This window comes from Bubalus bubalis, chromosome 5, assembly GCF_019923935.1.
Source record: "Bubalus bubalis isolate 160015118507 breed Murrah chromosome 5, NDDB_SH_1, whole genome shotgun sequence".
NCBI classification, from domain to species: domain Eukaryota; kingdom Metazoa; phylum Chordata; class Mammalia; order Artiodactyla; family Bovidae; genus Bubalus; species Bubalus bubalis.
The window spans coordinates 104650553-104668677 of record NC_059161.1 but is presented as its reverse complement, the minus strand read 5'-3'; the positions used below and the strand labels follow the sequence as shown (position 1 = coordinate 104668677).

At 40.4% G+C, this 18125-nt stretch overlaps 1 protein-coding gene across 6 annotated transcripts in view; it reads left to right on the top strand.

Annotated features, from left to right (window-relative positions):
- NELL1 (neural EGFL like 1) overlaps positions 1-18125 on the top strand; it is a 1046196-nt gene that overhangs the window by 120882 nt on the left and 907189 nt on the right. For all 6 annotated transcript variants that reach the window (XM_044943466.2, XM_044943468.2, XM_025286290.3 and 3 more), the window contains one exon: positions 2071-2221. In XM_044943466.2, coding sequence (XP_044799401.2) covers positions 2071-2221 — 151 coding nt within the window. The remainder of the gene's footprint in view (positions 1-2070; positions 2222-18125) is intronic.

The following is an 18125-nucleotide window of genomic DNA, read 5'->3' as shown; positions in this document are numbered from 1 at the left end:
TGGGCTCCCTGAAATCATTCCTAGGCACCTCACGTATCTGTGGGCCAGTATCCTGTTTTCACATCTCGAGTTTCCTCAGGGGAAACTGTGGGGAGTGGCTGTAGTCAGATGGCTGCTATTAATAGCAGAGATTCTTCCCTTCCTGAGTTCCCTCTCCTGCTCACCTGCTTCCGGTTCACCTTCCGAAGGGCTCACAGGCTCACCTTCTGTGGTGGCCGCAATTGCTGTTGGCTGTGCACGCTTTGTTTACTGACATGGCAGGAAATAATTAATTTCTCACTTCCCACCATCTGTAGCCTAGACTCCTACATCTGGAAGACCGTATTCTTTTCTGTGCTGCAAACTTGAAATGGCAATGTGTAGGATTATAGGCGATGTAGCCGGCGGGGGACTGTGAGGAATCACCTAGTCCATCCCCCTCATTTTGCAGTTGAGAAGACTGAGGCCCAAGGTCAAAAATTTGAGGATTTCTTTTTGTTTAAAAACCACTCTTTAGAATGAGGTGGTTCAAGGTCCTAATACGAGTCTGTGATATTGCTTGGGTGACATGGCCTTTGTAGTTCTATGCTTTTCTTTTCTTTTTAAAAACTCTTCATGCAATTTTTGAAAGGTTGCTTTCCATTTACAGTTCCCAGAGAATTGTGGGTATATTCTCGTGTTGCACAGTACATTCTCGAGCCTGTATTACACCGCACAGTTTATGCCTCCCCTCCCCCACCGCATATGGTCACTCCCCCTCCCCTCTCTCCTCTGGTGACCACTAGTTGATTCCCCATCTGTGAGTCTGCTCCTTTCTTTGTTATGTTCACTAGATTATTGTAGTTTTTAGATTCCACACATGTGATATCATATAGTATTTGTCTTTTCTCAGTCTGGATTATTTTACTTAGCATAATGCCCAGGTCCATTCATGTTTCTGCAAATGGCAGTATTTCATTCTATTATTATGGCTGAGTAGGATTCCATTATATGTATACCACAGCTTCTTTACCCATTCGTATGTTGATGGACACTTGGGTTGTTTCCTGTATCTTGGCTATTGTACATAATGCAGTTCTATAATATGTTTTTTAAGGGCTCCTCAGGCAGTCCTAGAGAAATAACCAAGAGTTACCATACGTATCACCCTATTGCTTGCAGAGGACATTGGCAGGTCATGAGAGAAGTCCACCAATCCTCTGAATACTTTTTCTCTAATTCCAGTCCCTTGGTGCCCACTTCCTGGTTCCAGAAAGTATAGTGTAAAATAGTGGTGTGACACCCAGTTTTATCTTGACAAGGGTGAGTCTGAGTATGAAACCATGAGGGATCTCTCTCATTATGCGGATGTTGCAGAAAGAGGGATTCCTGTCTAGGAGCAGGATTCGCCGAACTCACACACCTCTAGACCTGCTGAATTGGCCTCAACTTTAATAAATATTTCATGAGGACAGTCATCTACTGGATGTGTACAGAAATTCCAGGCACGCTGATGGATCCTGAGCATGCCTTGTATTTATTCTTTTAGCAAAAGCACAGTTGTCTGGCATTATTTGCTCTAGTAAATCTCTCCTGGTCATAAAGCGAGGACATATTTCCCTAGATGTGTGTGGAGAGATAGAAGCTGAGGCCACGGGAAAAGGGAAATGAGAGCCTGCTGAGTGGCACTGGATCCTATTAGACTCAGGATTTTCTGAATTTTGAACCCCATTGATCTGACTGCCTCTTACCCTATTTTCAGCAACCTAATCTGTCTGCAGCAGGCCAAATTGCTCCATGTCCCATCAAAATCGCTGTCAGAAAAATCACTGACTGGCCAATTGTGGACTTGTCAAAGTGACAAGTAGGCATGATGGCCGGGACAGCATTTCCAGGCTTTGCCTTGAGTGCAGGCAGCCATGTGGAGTGGTGGGTGGCAGCTGAAAATGGAAACTATTGACAAGAAGGGCAAAGGGGAAAGGAACCTGGATCCTCTGGGCAAGGCATTTTTAACTGTGTGTCTTTCCTCCTTTTCCCTCTCATATTCCCTCTCCTCTTTTCCCATCTGTATTTCTTCTTACCTTCCCCTTCTCCTCCTCCTTGACCCCTTAGATGCAGAAAGAGAGATCCACGCAGCCCCTCATGTGAGTGAGAAATTAATTCAGCTGTTCCGGAATAAGAGTGAGTTCACCTTTCTAGCCACTGTGCAGCAGAAGCCATCCACGTCAGGAGTGATCCTGTCCATTCGAGAACTGGAACACAGGTAAGAAAGCACAGTCTACTTCTCAAGATCTACCTGGAATTCATGCACTACACAAAATGTAAAGGGTGCAACTCCAGGAAAATGTTTGGCTGGATGAAACCTTGTGGCTGTTGAACACGTTTGTGGACTTAATTTGCATTAAGAATTTACTTTGGGTGAAGTGGCTTTCTTGTTTGCTCTCCGAGGACCACTCGCGAGTGTCTTTCTCACCTATTTTGTATCTCCTGATAGACTTCGCTCATATAAAACCACATTCTATCCATCCGGTTTAGGTCACCAAGTTAAGTGGTTATATTTACCAGCAACCTCCAATAGGCCTTCATTGTGTTTATTTTATAGGAACTGTGCTTGACACTGGGAATATTAAGATGAATAGTATAGAATTTTTATTCTAAGGATCACATCACAGAAGTTAGTAGGGAAGGTGGACAAATGAATGTCGTGAAGAAGTGCTGGAAACTTGTGTTTCGGGGATAAAAGTAGTTGCTGTCAGTTCTACTAAGTTTTGTCTTAAGCCAAGAAAGGATGATGGTTGATAAGGAAATCAAGTGAGTTGATATTTGGCAGGCTGTATAGGAGGGAGTACAGAATAGGAAGAAAAGCATTCCAGAAAGAGGTTGTCATGATTTGAGGATGGAACAGGTAAGCGGTTTACAGGTAAGTGTGTGTGGGGAAGGGGTGAGATGTGTGGGGTAGTCAGCGATGGGTGGTGTTACAGAAGCAGACAGAAAGTCGGATCCTTTCAAAGCTTTGATGCCATGTCACAAAACTTGGATTAAAGACCCTGTAGATAATGGGAAGCCGTATAAGGGTTTTCATTTTGAAAGGTCCCTCTGTTAGGGAATTCGAAGTAATTAGATAATCTAAGACAAGGTATAAGGGCCTCTCTGGGATGTACTGGTAAGATGGAGCAAAGCAGGAGAGGGGAGAAAGAGTGTGTCCACAAGCCTCTGTTCCCTGAGAGCCCCCCTCTCTTGGCCCCCATAAGTGTGCCAAACCAGAAGCTTGTTCCCCAGACCAGAGCCCCTGGACAGGCAAGTAGGCCTCTTTCTCAAAAAGACTGGGGGTATGTTTCAGTCTGCTGTATATGCAGTGCCCTGGAAGTGGTAACCTGCCAAGCACTATCTCTTTGACTATTACTGTTCCATGGGATCCAGGAGCTTGGCTCCATGGTTAAGCAATGAAAGGTGTCCCTTGGGTGATGGCTGTAAAAAAAAACAAAAACAAAAACAAGTCAACAAACAAACCCAGGGCACTGGATAGTGCAAAAGTTCTCTTTATGCTGACCCGCCTGGAGTTCACAGACGCAGAACTCCAAGATGGTGTGGCTGCCTGTCTTCCTACTGGAGAGTGTTAAGGCAGGGCCCTGGATATGTCTGTTAGATTAGATGCCTTCCCCTCAAGCCGATGCTTTACTGTAAGCAAATGAGCTGCCTTTGACCTGGCCCGCCCCGCCCCCACCCAGGTGGGTGGGTGAGCTCTTTCTCATATTATTATAGCCTTGAGGGTCCTGGGAACTGGAATCCCTTTGGTTTTCAAAGCTAGGTGTTGTGGGAGGCTTGTCTCTTAGGTGTAGGTCTTAAGAACTGGGGTCCCTGTTGTGAAGTTCAAACTCTTTGCCCCTTAAAAAGAAGTTCTAGGTTTTGAATTCCTCCTGACTGTGGGTCTCTGAATGAGGGTGGGGTTTACGGTGAGATTATGTCCCACCCTCTCCTATCTACTTCAGTGTAGTTTTTTTTTAATTCTCATTTGCCCACATCCCTAGCCAGTCTTTAGGTTTTCTCCAGAGGTAATTGTTCCATTGGTAGCTGTAGACTCAGTGTGTCCACTGGGGGAGGTGTGTTCAGGACCTTAAGTCACCATCTTGGATTGGAACCTCCCTGCCAGTTTTAATGTAATACCAGCTTTATATTAATCCTCTGAAAATACTTACAAAGCACCTCCTCTGTTCTAGGTGCTATGCAACTTTCTGTGGGGAAATGAAAGAAACAATATCTAAGAGTTTGGTGTGGGAAGCAGGGCATGACCACACAAAAAACTAAGGAATAAAAAAGAGCTATTAATAGAAAAGTATTCCATTGGAGTTAAAAGGCAGTGTGTAGCTAATTTCAAAATTATGTGGCTTCCCCAAACTGATTCTGTGCCCCCTCCTCCCCTAATGGAGAGTGGTGGGGGAACACTGGAATCCCTAAGCCCATGTAACAGTCACTGCCCAGGCAGAGGGTAGCAAGAGTTACTGGGCAGGGGGTGTGGGAAGGGCAGGTGGGCCCTGGGCACCAGGGAGCAGCCAAGCCAGTGGCTGAGAAGTGGTCTCAGGGAGGTGGCAGGTGGTGGGAGGCAGGGCTGCACATGAACAGAGCCTTCCCAGGGTGTGCTCCACTGTCCCCCTGGACCTCACTTAGGAAATGCAGTCAAAGGTAGAATTACTAAGAATTTCAAGATAGTGACTGCAGACTATTAAACCAGAAGCATGAGGCCCTTCTGAGGGCAGAATCCTGTGCAGATATAGTGGACACCTGCCCATGAAGCCGGCCCTACCTTGACCTCGCAGCAGACACGGTGCCACCCTCCCCAACCCCCTCAGATCTCTTGTGTAGGTTCGGTGTGCCCTTCACCTGGCTTTGATGGACTCTGTTTCCAAAGGTTAGCACCTAACAACTTGCCTCAGAGCACTGGACATCAGCTTCTGTAGCCTCTTTATCCTATTGGACTCAGAGTGGAAGTGTCTGGGAGTTTACTTCCTCCCCAGGCAGCCTGAAGTCAATGATTGACTCATGAGTGTGGAGTATGGAAGCCTAGTCCCTTGGCCTTAGATGCCTGGAGACCAGTTAGGCTCTGAGGCTTCATTCATTCCCCAGAGCTACCACAAACAGGCTGAGGCTGCGACTTCCTGTTGTACTCCTTCCCTCTCTGGGAAGCACTTCTTTAATAGATCATTTGCTCTTACATTCTCATGTCAGAGTCTATACTGGGGAACCAGAGTTCAGTAAACCTTCCTTATACTACTTTTTGATATATCAACCTAGATAGGCCCACTGAGGCCAAAAATAATGGAAAGGTGTTAGGTTCAGTGAATTCAGTATATTAAGTTGGCAGTTAAGGAAGACGACCTAGAGGGGAGGCTCCTGAAACAGGTTGAGTTTTGCAGGCAAGGGAAAGGGAAGGGTACCGAAGTAGGGAGAACAGTGTGGGCAGTCTCACAGTGGAGAAATTAAGAAAACAGAATTCTTTTTTTTTTTTTTTTGTGAAGAGAAAAGAGCAGAGAATAGACCAGTTTGGCTCGAGTGGAGGGTCTTTTCATGCACATTTCCAGCAGAGGTGAGGATCAACTGTTCTGTCTCTTTTCACTGGTTAAATTTGTCCTCAGCCTCAGAGGGATGTGATGGACCCTGAGCCTTCAGTGAGGATGCTGCCAGCAGTACAGTGAGCTGGCTGTTTCTGGGTCAGCCTGCAGAAAGCAAGCTGGCATATGTATTGGTGAACAGGTATGGTTAGAGTCCCTGTGTTCTGTAGATTGGGAGAAAGCGCAGGTTTCTTATTGCCCAAGGGTGGAGATGTCAAGCCAGTCTCAGCTTCACAGACATGAGAAGGTCATGTCCTTGCCACACTGGCTTAGAGGTTGGGTGTGAGGGCCTTCTCCGCTTGAGGACCATATAAATGTCCAGAAGCAGAATGTACGGTGTCTTCAAATGCTTCTCAGTGGAACCAGAGAGCTTCCCAAAGCAGGTGAGGAGTGGAATGGCAGCCGATACAGGAGAGCTCCAGAGTTAGATGTCGTGGAGCCTGGAGTTTGACTTTTAGCTTTGCCATACCTGCCATGGAATGTCTTGGAACCTCAATTTCCTTGTCTGTAAATGGGGATAATCATCTACTTTGCAGGGTGGTGGTAAGCATGGAAAAAGAGAGTGTGTGTTAAGTGCACAACTCTTAAAAAATATATTTCCTGTCTTTGTCTAATCCTAAATCTTGAAACACTATTTTACGGGTTTCTCTTTTGGAATCTAAAAAAATCCATATCTTATTTTAAGAAAGGTTTTGAAAACCATTTTGGTGTTGTCATGTAGAGTCATCTGAGCCTACCTTTTCTTACTTTCCTGGCAGGTTTCTAATAGAACCTGAGGATCACTGAATGGAAATCATATGACCATTTTTCATTGTAATAGGAAAACCTCAGGTCTTGACTCAAACAAAATAAATGAGGAAATATAAAACATTCCCCTCCACTTAATTCTATGGTGCCTTCCTGCATGTTTGTTTAGTCTCATCAAGGGGAAGTATTACTATAAAGGATTAACTCTGAATCTGTAATGCACTTGGCGTTAGGTAATAAAGATCTGGTTTTCATTACCTCCCATAGAAATCTCACACCTCTTAGCTGTCACTCCACCATCTCCTCATCATTCCCCCAGCCTTTGGCAATAGCCTTCTGTCTCTATGGATTTGCCTATTTGGACATTTTATATAAATGGCATCATACAATATGTGGTCCTTTGTAGCTGGCTTCTTTTATTAGAATATTTTCAAAGTTCTTTCATGTTGGTAGTGTGGGCCAGTAGTTAATTTCATTTTATTGCAGAATAATATTGCGTTTTTTGGATGCACCTTTCATTTATCCATTCATCAATTGATGGGGCATTGGAGTTGTTTCCTCTTTTTGGCTATTATGAATAATGCTGCAATGAGCTTTCCTGTACAAATTTTTGCGTTGACACATATTTTTATTCTCTTGGTATTAACCAGGAGTAGACTTGCTGAATCAAGTAGTCACTATGTTTAACTGTTTTGTGGAATTGTCAGACTGTCTTTCAAAGTGCCTGCACCATTTTACATTTCTATTAGCAGTGTATGAGAGTTCCAATTTCTCCACATTCTTGTTAATTATCTTTCTTTTTGATATAGTCATCCTAGTAGATGTGAAGTGATATTGCACTGTGACTTTTTATTAACTGGAGTACAGTTACTTTACAATGTTATGTTTCTGGTGTATGTAAAGTAAATCAGCTGGACATATACATGTATCCCCCTTTTTTTTGGATTTCCTTCCCATTTAGGTAACCACTGAGAATTGTTGAGTATTGGTCCCTTTGCTATACATTTAGATTTTCCTGATGGCAGAGAATGTTGAGTATCTTTTCAGGTACTTATTGGCTGCTATATATCCTCTATGGGAAATTGTCTATTCAGAGCCTTTGTCATGTCTAATTGGGTTGTTTGTCTTCATGATTTTGTATTAGTTATTTTATAGATATGTCCCTTTTTACATATGATTTATAGATTCCCGCCCCCCCCATTCTGTAGATTCTATCATTTTCTTCATGATATACTTGGAGGCAAAAAAGTTGTTAAATCTGATGTTCAGTTTTTCTTTTGTTGCTTGTACTTCTTTTTGAAGAAACCATTGCCTAATCCTGAGTCTGAAGATTTACTGCATATGATTTCTTTAAAGAGTTTTATAGGCTTAATACTTAGATCTTTGATAGATTTTGAGCCCGTTTTCTCTGTGGTGTGAGGTAGTGGTCCAATTGTTTTGTATGTGGATAGCCAGTTGTCCCTGCGCCATGTGTTGAAGACCAATGAATTTTCTTGGTAACCTTGTTGAGGATCAATTGCACATAAATATGATGGTTTATTTCTGGAGTCTCAAATTCTATTCCATTGGTATATATGTCTGTTCTTATGCCAGGACTGTTTGGATTATTTGGCTTTGTGTTAAGTTTTGAAATCGATAAATGTGAGTCCCGCAACTTTGTTTTTTCCTTTTCAAGATTGTTTTGGCTATTTCAGTTCTCTTGAATTTCCATATGAGTATTATGACCAGCTTTTCAATTTCTGCAACAATATCAGCTGGACTTTGAAAGGGATTGCACTGAATCTATAGATCAGTGTGGGGGGGTATTGCCATCTGAACAATATTAAGTCAACTGATCCACAGATATAAAATGTCTTTCCATTTATTTAGGTGGTGGTTATTTTTTTCCAACAGTGTTTTGTAGTTTCAGAGTATAAGTTTTGCACTACTTTTGTTAATGTTTTTAAAAAAATGGTTATTAAATATTCTTTTTGATGCCATTGTAAATGTAATGACTAATTTCATGTCTGCTCATTGCTACTTTATAGAAATTCAAATTGATCTTTGCATATTAATCTTGTATCCTGCAGCTTTGCTGATTTATTCTAATAATTTTTTAAAGAATTTCTTAAATTTTTACTTAAAAGATCAAATAATCTACAAATAGTTTTATTTCTGTCTTATTTGAATGTCTTTTATTTTCTTGATTAATTGCTCTGAGGAGAACTTCCAGTACAATGTTGACTAGAAGTGATAGGAACAGATAGTCTTGTTTCTGATCTTAAGGAGGAAAGCGTTCAATTTTTCACTATGAAGTGTGATGTTAGTTGTAGATTTTCTTAGATGCTTTTAACCAGGTTGAAGAAATTTCTTTTTGTTCCTAACATGCTTTTATCAGGTTGAGGAAGTTCTCTTCCATTTCTAGTTGGAGTGTTTTCTATCATGAAAGAGTATTAACTTTTTTCAAGTGCTTTTCTGTATCTATCAAGATGATCACGTAGTTTTATCCTATTCTATTGATGTGGGATATTATACTAGTTGATTTTGGACATTATACCAAGATTGCATATGTGGGATAAATCCCACTTAGTCATGTGGGATATTGTTCTTTTCATATGTTCCTGGATTTGATTTGATAGTATATTAATTTTTGTATCTATATTCATGAGAAAGAATGATTTGTAGTTTTCTTTTAATGCCTTTGGTCTGATTTTTGTGTTAGACTTTTAGGCTCTGTGAGTTATGTGGAATAGTTATTTATTTTTTAGCTAACATTTGTTGATTATGTATCATGTAGTAGGTGTTTGCTTCTCTGGTGGCTTACTCAGATGGCAAAGAATCTGCCTGCAGTGCAGGAGACCCAGGTTTGATCCCTGGGTTGGGAAGATGCCCTGGAGGAGGGCATGGCAACCCCACTCCTGTATTCTTGCCTGGAGAATCCCTATGGGCAGAGGAGCCTGGCGGGCTACAGTCTACAGGGCTGCAAAGAGTTGGACACAACTGAAGTGACTTAGTACACAGGCACTAGGCATTTAAATTATTTTGTTTTTGTTTTTTTCAGATGATCCTCCTTGATTTTAAATATACTGTTTTGTAACTTGATGATAATGTGTTTTGTCTCTCTCATTCCAGTATTTATAGTAGCTATCCGTTTTTCTTGTTTTATGATACTGGCTAGACTCTTGAGATTAAAGGTCCTCATTAAAGTCAGAGAGAAGCAGCAGACAACACTATCTTAATGTTTTCCTTATCTGTTTAGTATAATGTCTGATAGTTTCTAATCTATCTTACATATGTATATATACATATATACATACATACACATTACCATGTAAAGGAAACTTAATTCTGTTCCTGATTTACTGGAAGGTCAAAAGATCATGAACGGCTGTTACATGTTATTAAATCAATCTCGCTTATATATATGTATATATATAGTATATATATGTGTGTGTGTTTTGTATATATACACACACATAAAATCATCATTTAATTTAAAAGGCCAAAAATTATGAACAGCTGTAACATTTTATTAAACACCCTCTCTGGGTACCTTTTGAAATAATTATTTTTTTCTTTCATTTATTAACATTAATTACATTGAGTCCATAAAGTTGAATTATTTCTGAAATCCTTAAATTTATATTTACTAATGTTTAAGATTTTTGCATCAATATTAATAATAATAATAAAATGGTAATGATTTAAGTGCTGATAAATGCTAGACATTGTTCTAAACACTTTAAACTCATTAAATACTTTTTAACTCATAAGTGAGATACAGTAGGTTTTTCTGACTACGTGATTTAATTCAAAGCTTTTTGAATTTTATGCTCTAGACTGGTTTAAATATATAGGCAATACCTCTTTTATAAATGTTTCTGATAGAATTTGCCTGAAAATAATGTGGGCTGATAATTTGTGTTTGGGGAGGCTGGGAAATCTTTTATTACTGAAAATGTTCATTTCTCATCTCTTTTATGGTATTGTTCTATTTAATTAATTTTAGACTCTTCTGTGGACCAATTTACATTTTGTTGAAATCATATATTTTGAGATCTCCCTCTTTTGGGCAAATAGTTGGACATTATATTCCTTTACTTAATAAAATTTTTATATTTGTGGTTATTTCTTCATTAACTTGTAATATGAAATATATATATTTCCTTCTTGGAGAAGCTCATCATGGATTGTGTAATTTATTGACCTTTTTAATGAAACAGTTCTTAAGTTTAATTGAGGTCTGCTATTTTTTTCACTTTAAATTCATTGATTTTTTCTTGCCTCTTTTTCAACCACTTTGGTATTTTTACTGGCTCCTTCGATGTTTAGCTCATTTGTTTTCAGTATTTTCTGTTTACTGGTAAAATCACTGAAGACTTTATATTTTCCTATGAGTGTCAGTTTGAGTACAGCCCATGGATACTGCTATATACTGTTTTCATTTTCAGTTCTTTTCTATAGTTCTTAAATTTCAGTTTAACTCCCTCTTTTTGATCTAAGTTAGAGGAATATTTAAAAGCTTCCAAGTGATTAAATGAAGAAGTACTTAATGGATGACTTCTGGTTTTTATGGTTAATTAAAGATGTATAATATGTGCTGTAAGATAATGAGAGTGAAAATCTTTTCTGGCACCTGTACGTACTCACTACTTTTATTTTCTGAGGGGAAACATCTTAAAAGGATGTGTAGTTTGTGTGTACACAGATAAACCTTTGTGTAATATCTTAGTTGCGTTATTCAACTAAGTGTTTTATTTTATGACCTTGAACTATGACATTCTGAGAGAGGTAGATTAATAGCTTCTACTATGATTAGACTTTTGTCATAATCTCCCTGGATAGCTTTAAGGGCTAATCCTGGAAGTGTCATGCATTGCCTGTAGCACATTTTATTGACCATTACTGGGAAATTGGTTCTAACTGTGTGCCAAGGATGAGAAAGCCTGGTTACTGGAGTAACTAGACAGTCTCTGTCTTGATTGTTTGGAATGTGGTCTGCCCAAATAATGATAATTGCATAGGTAAGAGACTGCATCACACAGGGGGTTTTGCCAGGTGGTACTCAGAGGCACATAGTATGTAATTAGCAACTGTTAATACTAAGCAGACAGATGATTCCTTTTCTTTGGCTCTGCTTAGGGCTGCTCAGAAATGTCATGTCTGATTCCCAAGCTTCACATGGAATATATCGTCCCTGGAATAGATACTGCCCCAGATGTACTATATGGGGGAGGTTGCACAGGACAGTGAAAAGGGCAAAGGTGCTGGTACCTGGAGACGGAAATGAGTAATTCCTTGGGATTTTTGTACAGGACTAGAAGTGTTTGCCACACTGCTATGTTTAAAATGGATAACCAGCAAGGGCCTACTGTATAGCACAGGGAACTCTACTCAATGTTATATGCCAGTCTGGATGGGGGAGAGTTTTCGGGGAGAATAGATATATATATATGTATGGCTGAGTCCCTTCACTGTTCACTTGAAACTACCCAAACATTGTTAATCGGCTATACCCCAATACAAAATGAAAAGGCTAAAGTTTGGGGAGAAAAGAAGTATTTGCTAAACATCTACCATATTTGTTGGCTGTAATTTAAAAAAACAAAAAGCCATGATGGTGATGATAAGGTGGAAATTTGATGTTGAGGGGAAGGTGGATGCTAGGAAGTGGCCAGATGAGCAAACAGCCACTTTAGTACACTGGCCAAAGGAAAACAGTATCTATCACCCAAACCTTCTGGTAATGTTCAATTTCTAGTGAAAAGTCACCTTTGCTGACGAAGCACCATGGGGAATCACATTTTGGATCTGAACACTCTCCTTCCTGTGTACCATAGCAAGTCATCATCCAGTGCCTTTTCTGTCATCCAGAAAAGCTGCATTTACTGTTTTGGAAATCACTGCTTCCAGTTTCTGCCAGGCTTCCAGCTCTTCTCAGGCAAGGCCATTATTGAATTAATGGCAGAAGAGTTCATTCAGTGGCTGAGGTTCCTTCTAGCTAAAGGCAGGCATCTCTCTCACCTGGTGGGATTCCAGCAGCCGGAAGTGGATCATTTGGGAGATGATTCCTTAAACCAGGAATGAACTACTTGGCACAATGGTATCTAGAAACTCCCTTGGAAACGGAGCCAATTGAGTTCCCCTGAATATCTTGAGTGAGTAGATAAAATGAAATGGAAAGCTTAAATATAAAGACAATTGCAAACATACCTGGAGGTAGTAATTGAAATAGACTCTTTTATGTAGTGGAATGGGCACTCTGTTATTCTTGCCTGTATTTCTAATTTGATGGATTTTTATCCTTTTTTTTATAGTGCCAGTTGAGCACATTGGTAGAGCAACAAAGACGAATGTCTTGCTGAGCTATCTTAATAGCAATGCAGATTTAATGTTTATTTTTTCTGATTAAAGTATGTTAATAAAGAGCTTTGTTAAAATGGAAAGCTTAATTAACGTGGATTAAGTCTAATTGAACGTTCTGCCAGTATATGCAACTCTATAAGATATAATGGTAAATCTTCTGGTTTTCAATTTTACTTCTAAATTATAGATAAAATGTAATCTAAACATAATTAGCCAGGAATCTGAAAGTTGGGGGTCTAAGAAAAAGCTTACTTTGGAACACTGTTGTGAGATGAAGAGGACATTTTTGACTTGCTAAGAAGGCATCTCCTTTAAAAAAATTTTTGTATTTCAAAAGTTACTCTTCAGTTTTTGTAGTTCTTGTGGCGGAAAGAGCTTTCCACTTTGATGCCTGATTGATGTGGGTTCAGTTCCTGAGTCTGTCAGCTATCAGATGTGTGAGCTTTTGCAGTTGCTTTTAATTTACCTCAACCTTGGTGTTCTTTTATGCAAAGTGAAGTTAATGATGTTGTGTGTGTGTGTGCACACTCAGTTGTGTCTGATTCTTTGCAACCTCATGAACTATAGCCCACCAGGCTCCTTTCTTCATGGGATTTCCCAGGTAAGAATGCTGAGTGGGTTGCCGTTTCCTAGTTTGGGGGTGGGGGCGGGGTGGGGGGGGGCGGGAATCTTCCTGACTCAGGAATAGAACCTGAGTCTCTTGCATTGGTGGGTGGATTCTTTACCACTAGCACCATCTAGGAAGCCTAATGTCATAGTTATTGGGAGGATTCAGCAGGAGTGTTTAGGTGAACGTTTCCTCATGTCTCATTTTTCTAGGCACTCAACAAATGTCATTGCCCTTTCTCTCCTCAGGGTTTTTTTTTTAGTAGATATTTCCTCATAGCTTCCCAAATTCTTCAGAAGTGAAAAAGGTAGATATTGGCAATTCCTCATCATTTGAAATAGTGTTTAGGTTTTCACGTTAAGACATTGTTATGTATAATCTAGAAACAGTGGTTGTCCTAATGGAATGCCTTTGGTAGTTTCTAAGCTGCAGATTTGCCTTCCTAATTATGGATGATTTATGCTAATATGTAAATTGATTTGCAGTTTCAGATGATTTATTGAAGCCTGTCAGAATGGAGGGCTAGGAGGTGGAAGGAATTCTAGAAGGAGTATTACCTGTTTTGAACATAACCCAAGAGAAAAGTTTTTCATGGATGATTAACAGTACATTTTTAGAAATTAGAGCTCTTATATAAACTCAAGTTTAATTCTTCCCTCAAGGATAAATAGCATAAGGCTTATATTAAAAAAAAAAAGTAGATGACTTCAGTTGTTAAACTGCTTACAATTGGGAAGGAAAGAAGCAAGTTCAAATTGGAATCTTGACCAAATGCAGCTATCTCTGCTGTTTTCAAAGTATACAAGTAGGTTGTCACTTTGCAAATAAATTTGGGGAGGTTGTAGATTTAGAACTGTGTTCTTAGTAGACTGAAAACCCCTTCATCAATAACGTTCAAGAAATATTAATGAAAATCTATCACATAACTTGTGTGGTGGTACATACGGAATACAACTGTGAAGCATGCAGGGATAGAGATAGTCAGTGAAACACCACAAAGTGTGGTTAGTACCTTGCTAGGAACATAGGGAGCACAGAGCAGAATACCTTGATTTCCCCAAAAGAGATTGGAAAGTCTTCTCAATGAGGGTTATGCTTAAGAGGCAAAGTATAATAAGTAGAAATCAGCCAGACGATGATGAACACAGAAGAGAGTTCTGGATGCAGCATGAGTGAAGGGGCGAGAGATGAGAGCGATCATGGTGGGTTAAATTAATTGGAGAAAAATGCCATGTTGTTGGAGAGTGGGCAGAACATAGGTAGGGACGTAGGGGTGAGATGAGGCCAGAAGTGAACCCGAGAGTTAAGCAAGAGGCTGGACTGTGAATGGCCTTCTAAGCTATTCATCGGGCTTAGCCTTTACTCCAAGGGCAATGAGAAGTCATGGAAGGGATCTAAGTACAGGTGTGCCATGATTAGATTTGTATTTTAGAAAAATCGCATCCGCTGCTTAGTGGAGAACTGCATGGAAGAGGCAAAATTGGAGATGGGAGGCCAGTTAGAAGGTTGCTGAAGCTTTCCAGAATCTGGATTCAAGAGGATGGAGATCTGGACTGTGTCTGATAATGGTGGTGCAGGTGGAGAGAAATGGATTCATTTAAGAGACAGGAGGTGGTGCGAACTGGCTGTAGTTGTGTTGGACGTTGTGGGGGGCAGAGAGGGAGGGGTCAAGGGTGATGCCCCAGGTTCTGAGTTGGGCTATGGGAGGTACTGTGCTCCGAGCAGACGGGAGGAGGTGGTATGGCTTTTTATCCTTGTGTTCGCATGTCACATAGTCTGTAGTTCCCTGAGTTTACTTTGCTCAAGTTTTTAGTTAAACAAATTAACCAAAATAGAGAAAAACTGAAAAGGGTAAGAATAGGTGGGAGACAGTCTCTGGGAAATGGGATCTCCTTCTGGAAGGAAGCTTCTTCTTGAAGAAGGAAACAGCAGATAAAACTTGCATATGCATCATCTAGTTCAGTTCAGTTGCTCAGTCATCTCTGGCTCTTCACGACCCCATGAACTGCAGCATGCCAGGCCTCCCTGTCCATCACCAACTCCCGGAGCCTACACAAACTCATGTCCATTGAGTCGGTGATGCCATCCAACTATCTCATCCTCTATCATCCCCTTCTCCTGCCCTCAATCTTTACCAGCATCAGGGTCTTTTCAAATGAGTTAGCTCTGCATCAGGTGGCCAAAGTATTGGAGTTTCAGCTTCAACATCAGTCCTTCCAATGAACACCCAGGACTGGTCTCCTTTAGGATGGACTGGTTGCATCTCCTTGCAGTCCAAGGGACTCTCAAGAGTCTTCTCCTACACCACAGTTCAAATTCTTTGGTGCTCAGCTTTCTTTATAGTCCAACTCTCACATTCATACATGACTACTGGAAAAACCATAGCCTTGACTAGACAGACCTTTGTTGGCAAAGTAATGGCTCTACTTTTTAATATACTGTCTAGGTTGGTTATAACTTGCCTTCCAAGGAGCAAGTGTATTTTAATTTCATTGCTGCAATCACCATCTGCAGTGATTTTGGAGCCCAAGAAAATAAAGTCTCTCACTGTTTCTATTGTTGCCCCATCTGTTTACCATGAAGTGATGGGACTGGATGCCATGATCTTAATTTTCTCAATGTTGAGCTTTAAGCCAGCCTTTTCACTCTCCTCTTGCACTTTCATCAAGAGGCTCTTTAGTTCTTCACTTTCTGCCATAAGGGTGGTGTCATCTGCATATCTGAGGTTATTGATATTTCTCCTGACAATCTTGATTCCAGCTTGTGCTTCATCCAGCCCAGCATTTCTCATGATGTACTCTGCATATAAGTTAAATAAGCAGGGTGACAATATACAGCCTTGATGTACTCCTTTTCCTATTTGGAACCAGTCTGTTGTTCCATGTCCAGGTCTAACTGTTGCTTCCTGACCTGCATACACGTTTCTCAAGAGGCAGGTCTGGTGGTCTGGTGTTCCCATCTGTCTTAGAATTTTCCAGTTTATTGTGATCCACAGTCAAAAGCTTCAGCATAGTCAATAAAGCAGAAATAGATGTTTTTCTGGAACTCTCTTGCTTTTTCCATGATCCAGTGGATGTTGGCAATTTGATCTCTGGTTCCTCTGCCTTTTCTAAACCCAACTTGAACATCTGGAAGTTCACGATTCACATATTGCTGAAGCCTGGCTTGGAGAATTTTGAGCATTACTTTACTAGCGTGTGAGATGAGTGCAATTGTGTGGTAGTTTGAGCATTCTTTGGCATTGCCTTTCTTTGGGATTGGAATGAAAACTGACCTTTTCCAGTCCTGTGGCCACTGCTGAGTTTTCCCAATTTGCTGGCATATTGAGTGCAGCACTCTCACAGCATCATCTTTCAGGATTTGAAATAGCTCAACTGGAATTCCATCACCTCCACTAGCTTTGTTCATAGTGATGCTTCTTAAGGCCCACTTTACTTCACATTCCAGGATGTCTGGCTCTAGGTGAGTGATCACACCATCGTGATTATCTGGGTCGTGAAGATCTTTTTTGTACAGTTCTTCTGTGTATTCTTGCCACCTCTTCTTAATATCTTCTGCTTCTCTCAGGTCCATACCATTTCTGTCCTTTAATGTGCCCATTTTTGCATGAAATGTTCCCTTGGTATCTATAATTTTCTGGAAGAGATCTCTAGTCTTTCCCATTCTGTTGTTTTCCTCTATTTCTTTGCACTGATTGCTGAGGAAGGCTTTCTTATCTCTCCTTGCTATTCTTTGGAACTTGCATTCAAATGGGTATATCTTTCCTTTTCTCCTTTGTCCTTTTTTCTCCTTTCTCCTTTTCACTTCTCTTCTTTGCACAGCTATTTGTAAGGCCTCCTCAGTCAGCCAGTTTGCTTTTTTTGCATTTCTTTTTCTTGGGAGATGCTTCTAAATGCGAGAAAATAAGACACATGGGAGCAGGGTTTTCATCATTTTATCTTTACACCTAGCAGAGTGCAGACAGTTTCAAGGGAAAGTTTGAAGGCTGTGGTGAGCATTAGAAAGTAGTAATTTTCATATAGAAATAAATGAAGGGAAGGCTCACCTGTTAAGAAAATGAGGTGTTTTTTTCAGGAACATACTAATTAAATAAAATTTAAATCTTTGTTGGAAGAAATGAAGCTGCTCAGATGATTTTTGACCTTAATTGAGGACAAGAAGTGTCAGAGCAAGAGAGTATAATGTTTTGAGTAAATTGCTCATGCTTGTAAATATGCTTATTAGATTTTGGATTGCTTAGTGTTTGAGAAATGGGAAACCGGCAAATAGAGCCATTAACCTTTACTTTCTTAGCAAAAAAAGTCACAATTTCATTAATATTTATGCGTAAAATTTATTTGTTCAATGCAGTTCTAGAGAATTTAAACTGTCATCTTTGACTTCGTTTAGAATTAGTAGCTGTGAAACACTTGAATGCCTGGGTAATAGGTGTTCACTCATTTGGTTCTGCAGAGAGGAATGTGGAGGAAAGGGCCTTGTCACTGCTGAAAGATTTAACCCCTGACTTCCTGAGTTCCAGGTGAAAGGCTTTCCAGACTGCCAAACCATTGATGAGGGTGGTACCATGAAAGGATTGCAGGCACAACTCAGAAGACTGGGGTTCAAACCTCTTCGCTCTCAGTGAATATCCAGGAGACCCTGGGCAGGCCCTTCCCTGAGCCTCGGATAATTCCCTGAGTTATTTGTTAAACTGGAATCCATTCATCATTCCTCAGATTACTAGTCTGTGTCAGATACTAATCTTCGGGAGGAGCACTGGTGGATTCTGGCATAGTGAAGAGGCTATGCTAAAAGTCTGACTTCAGGGAGCTTGCCTTCTAGTGGGGTGAGTTAGATGGTAGATACATAAGCTTTCTGAACTA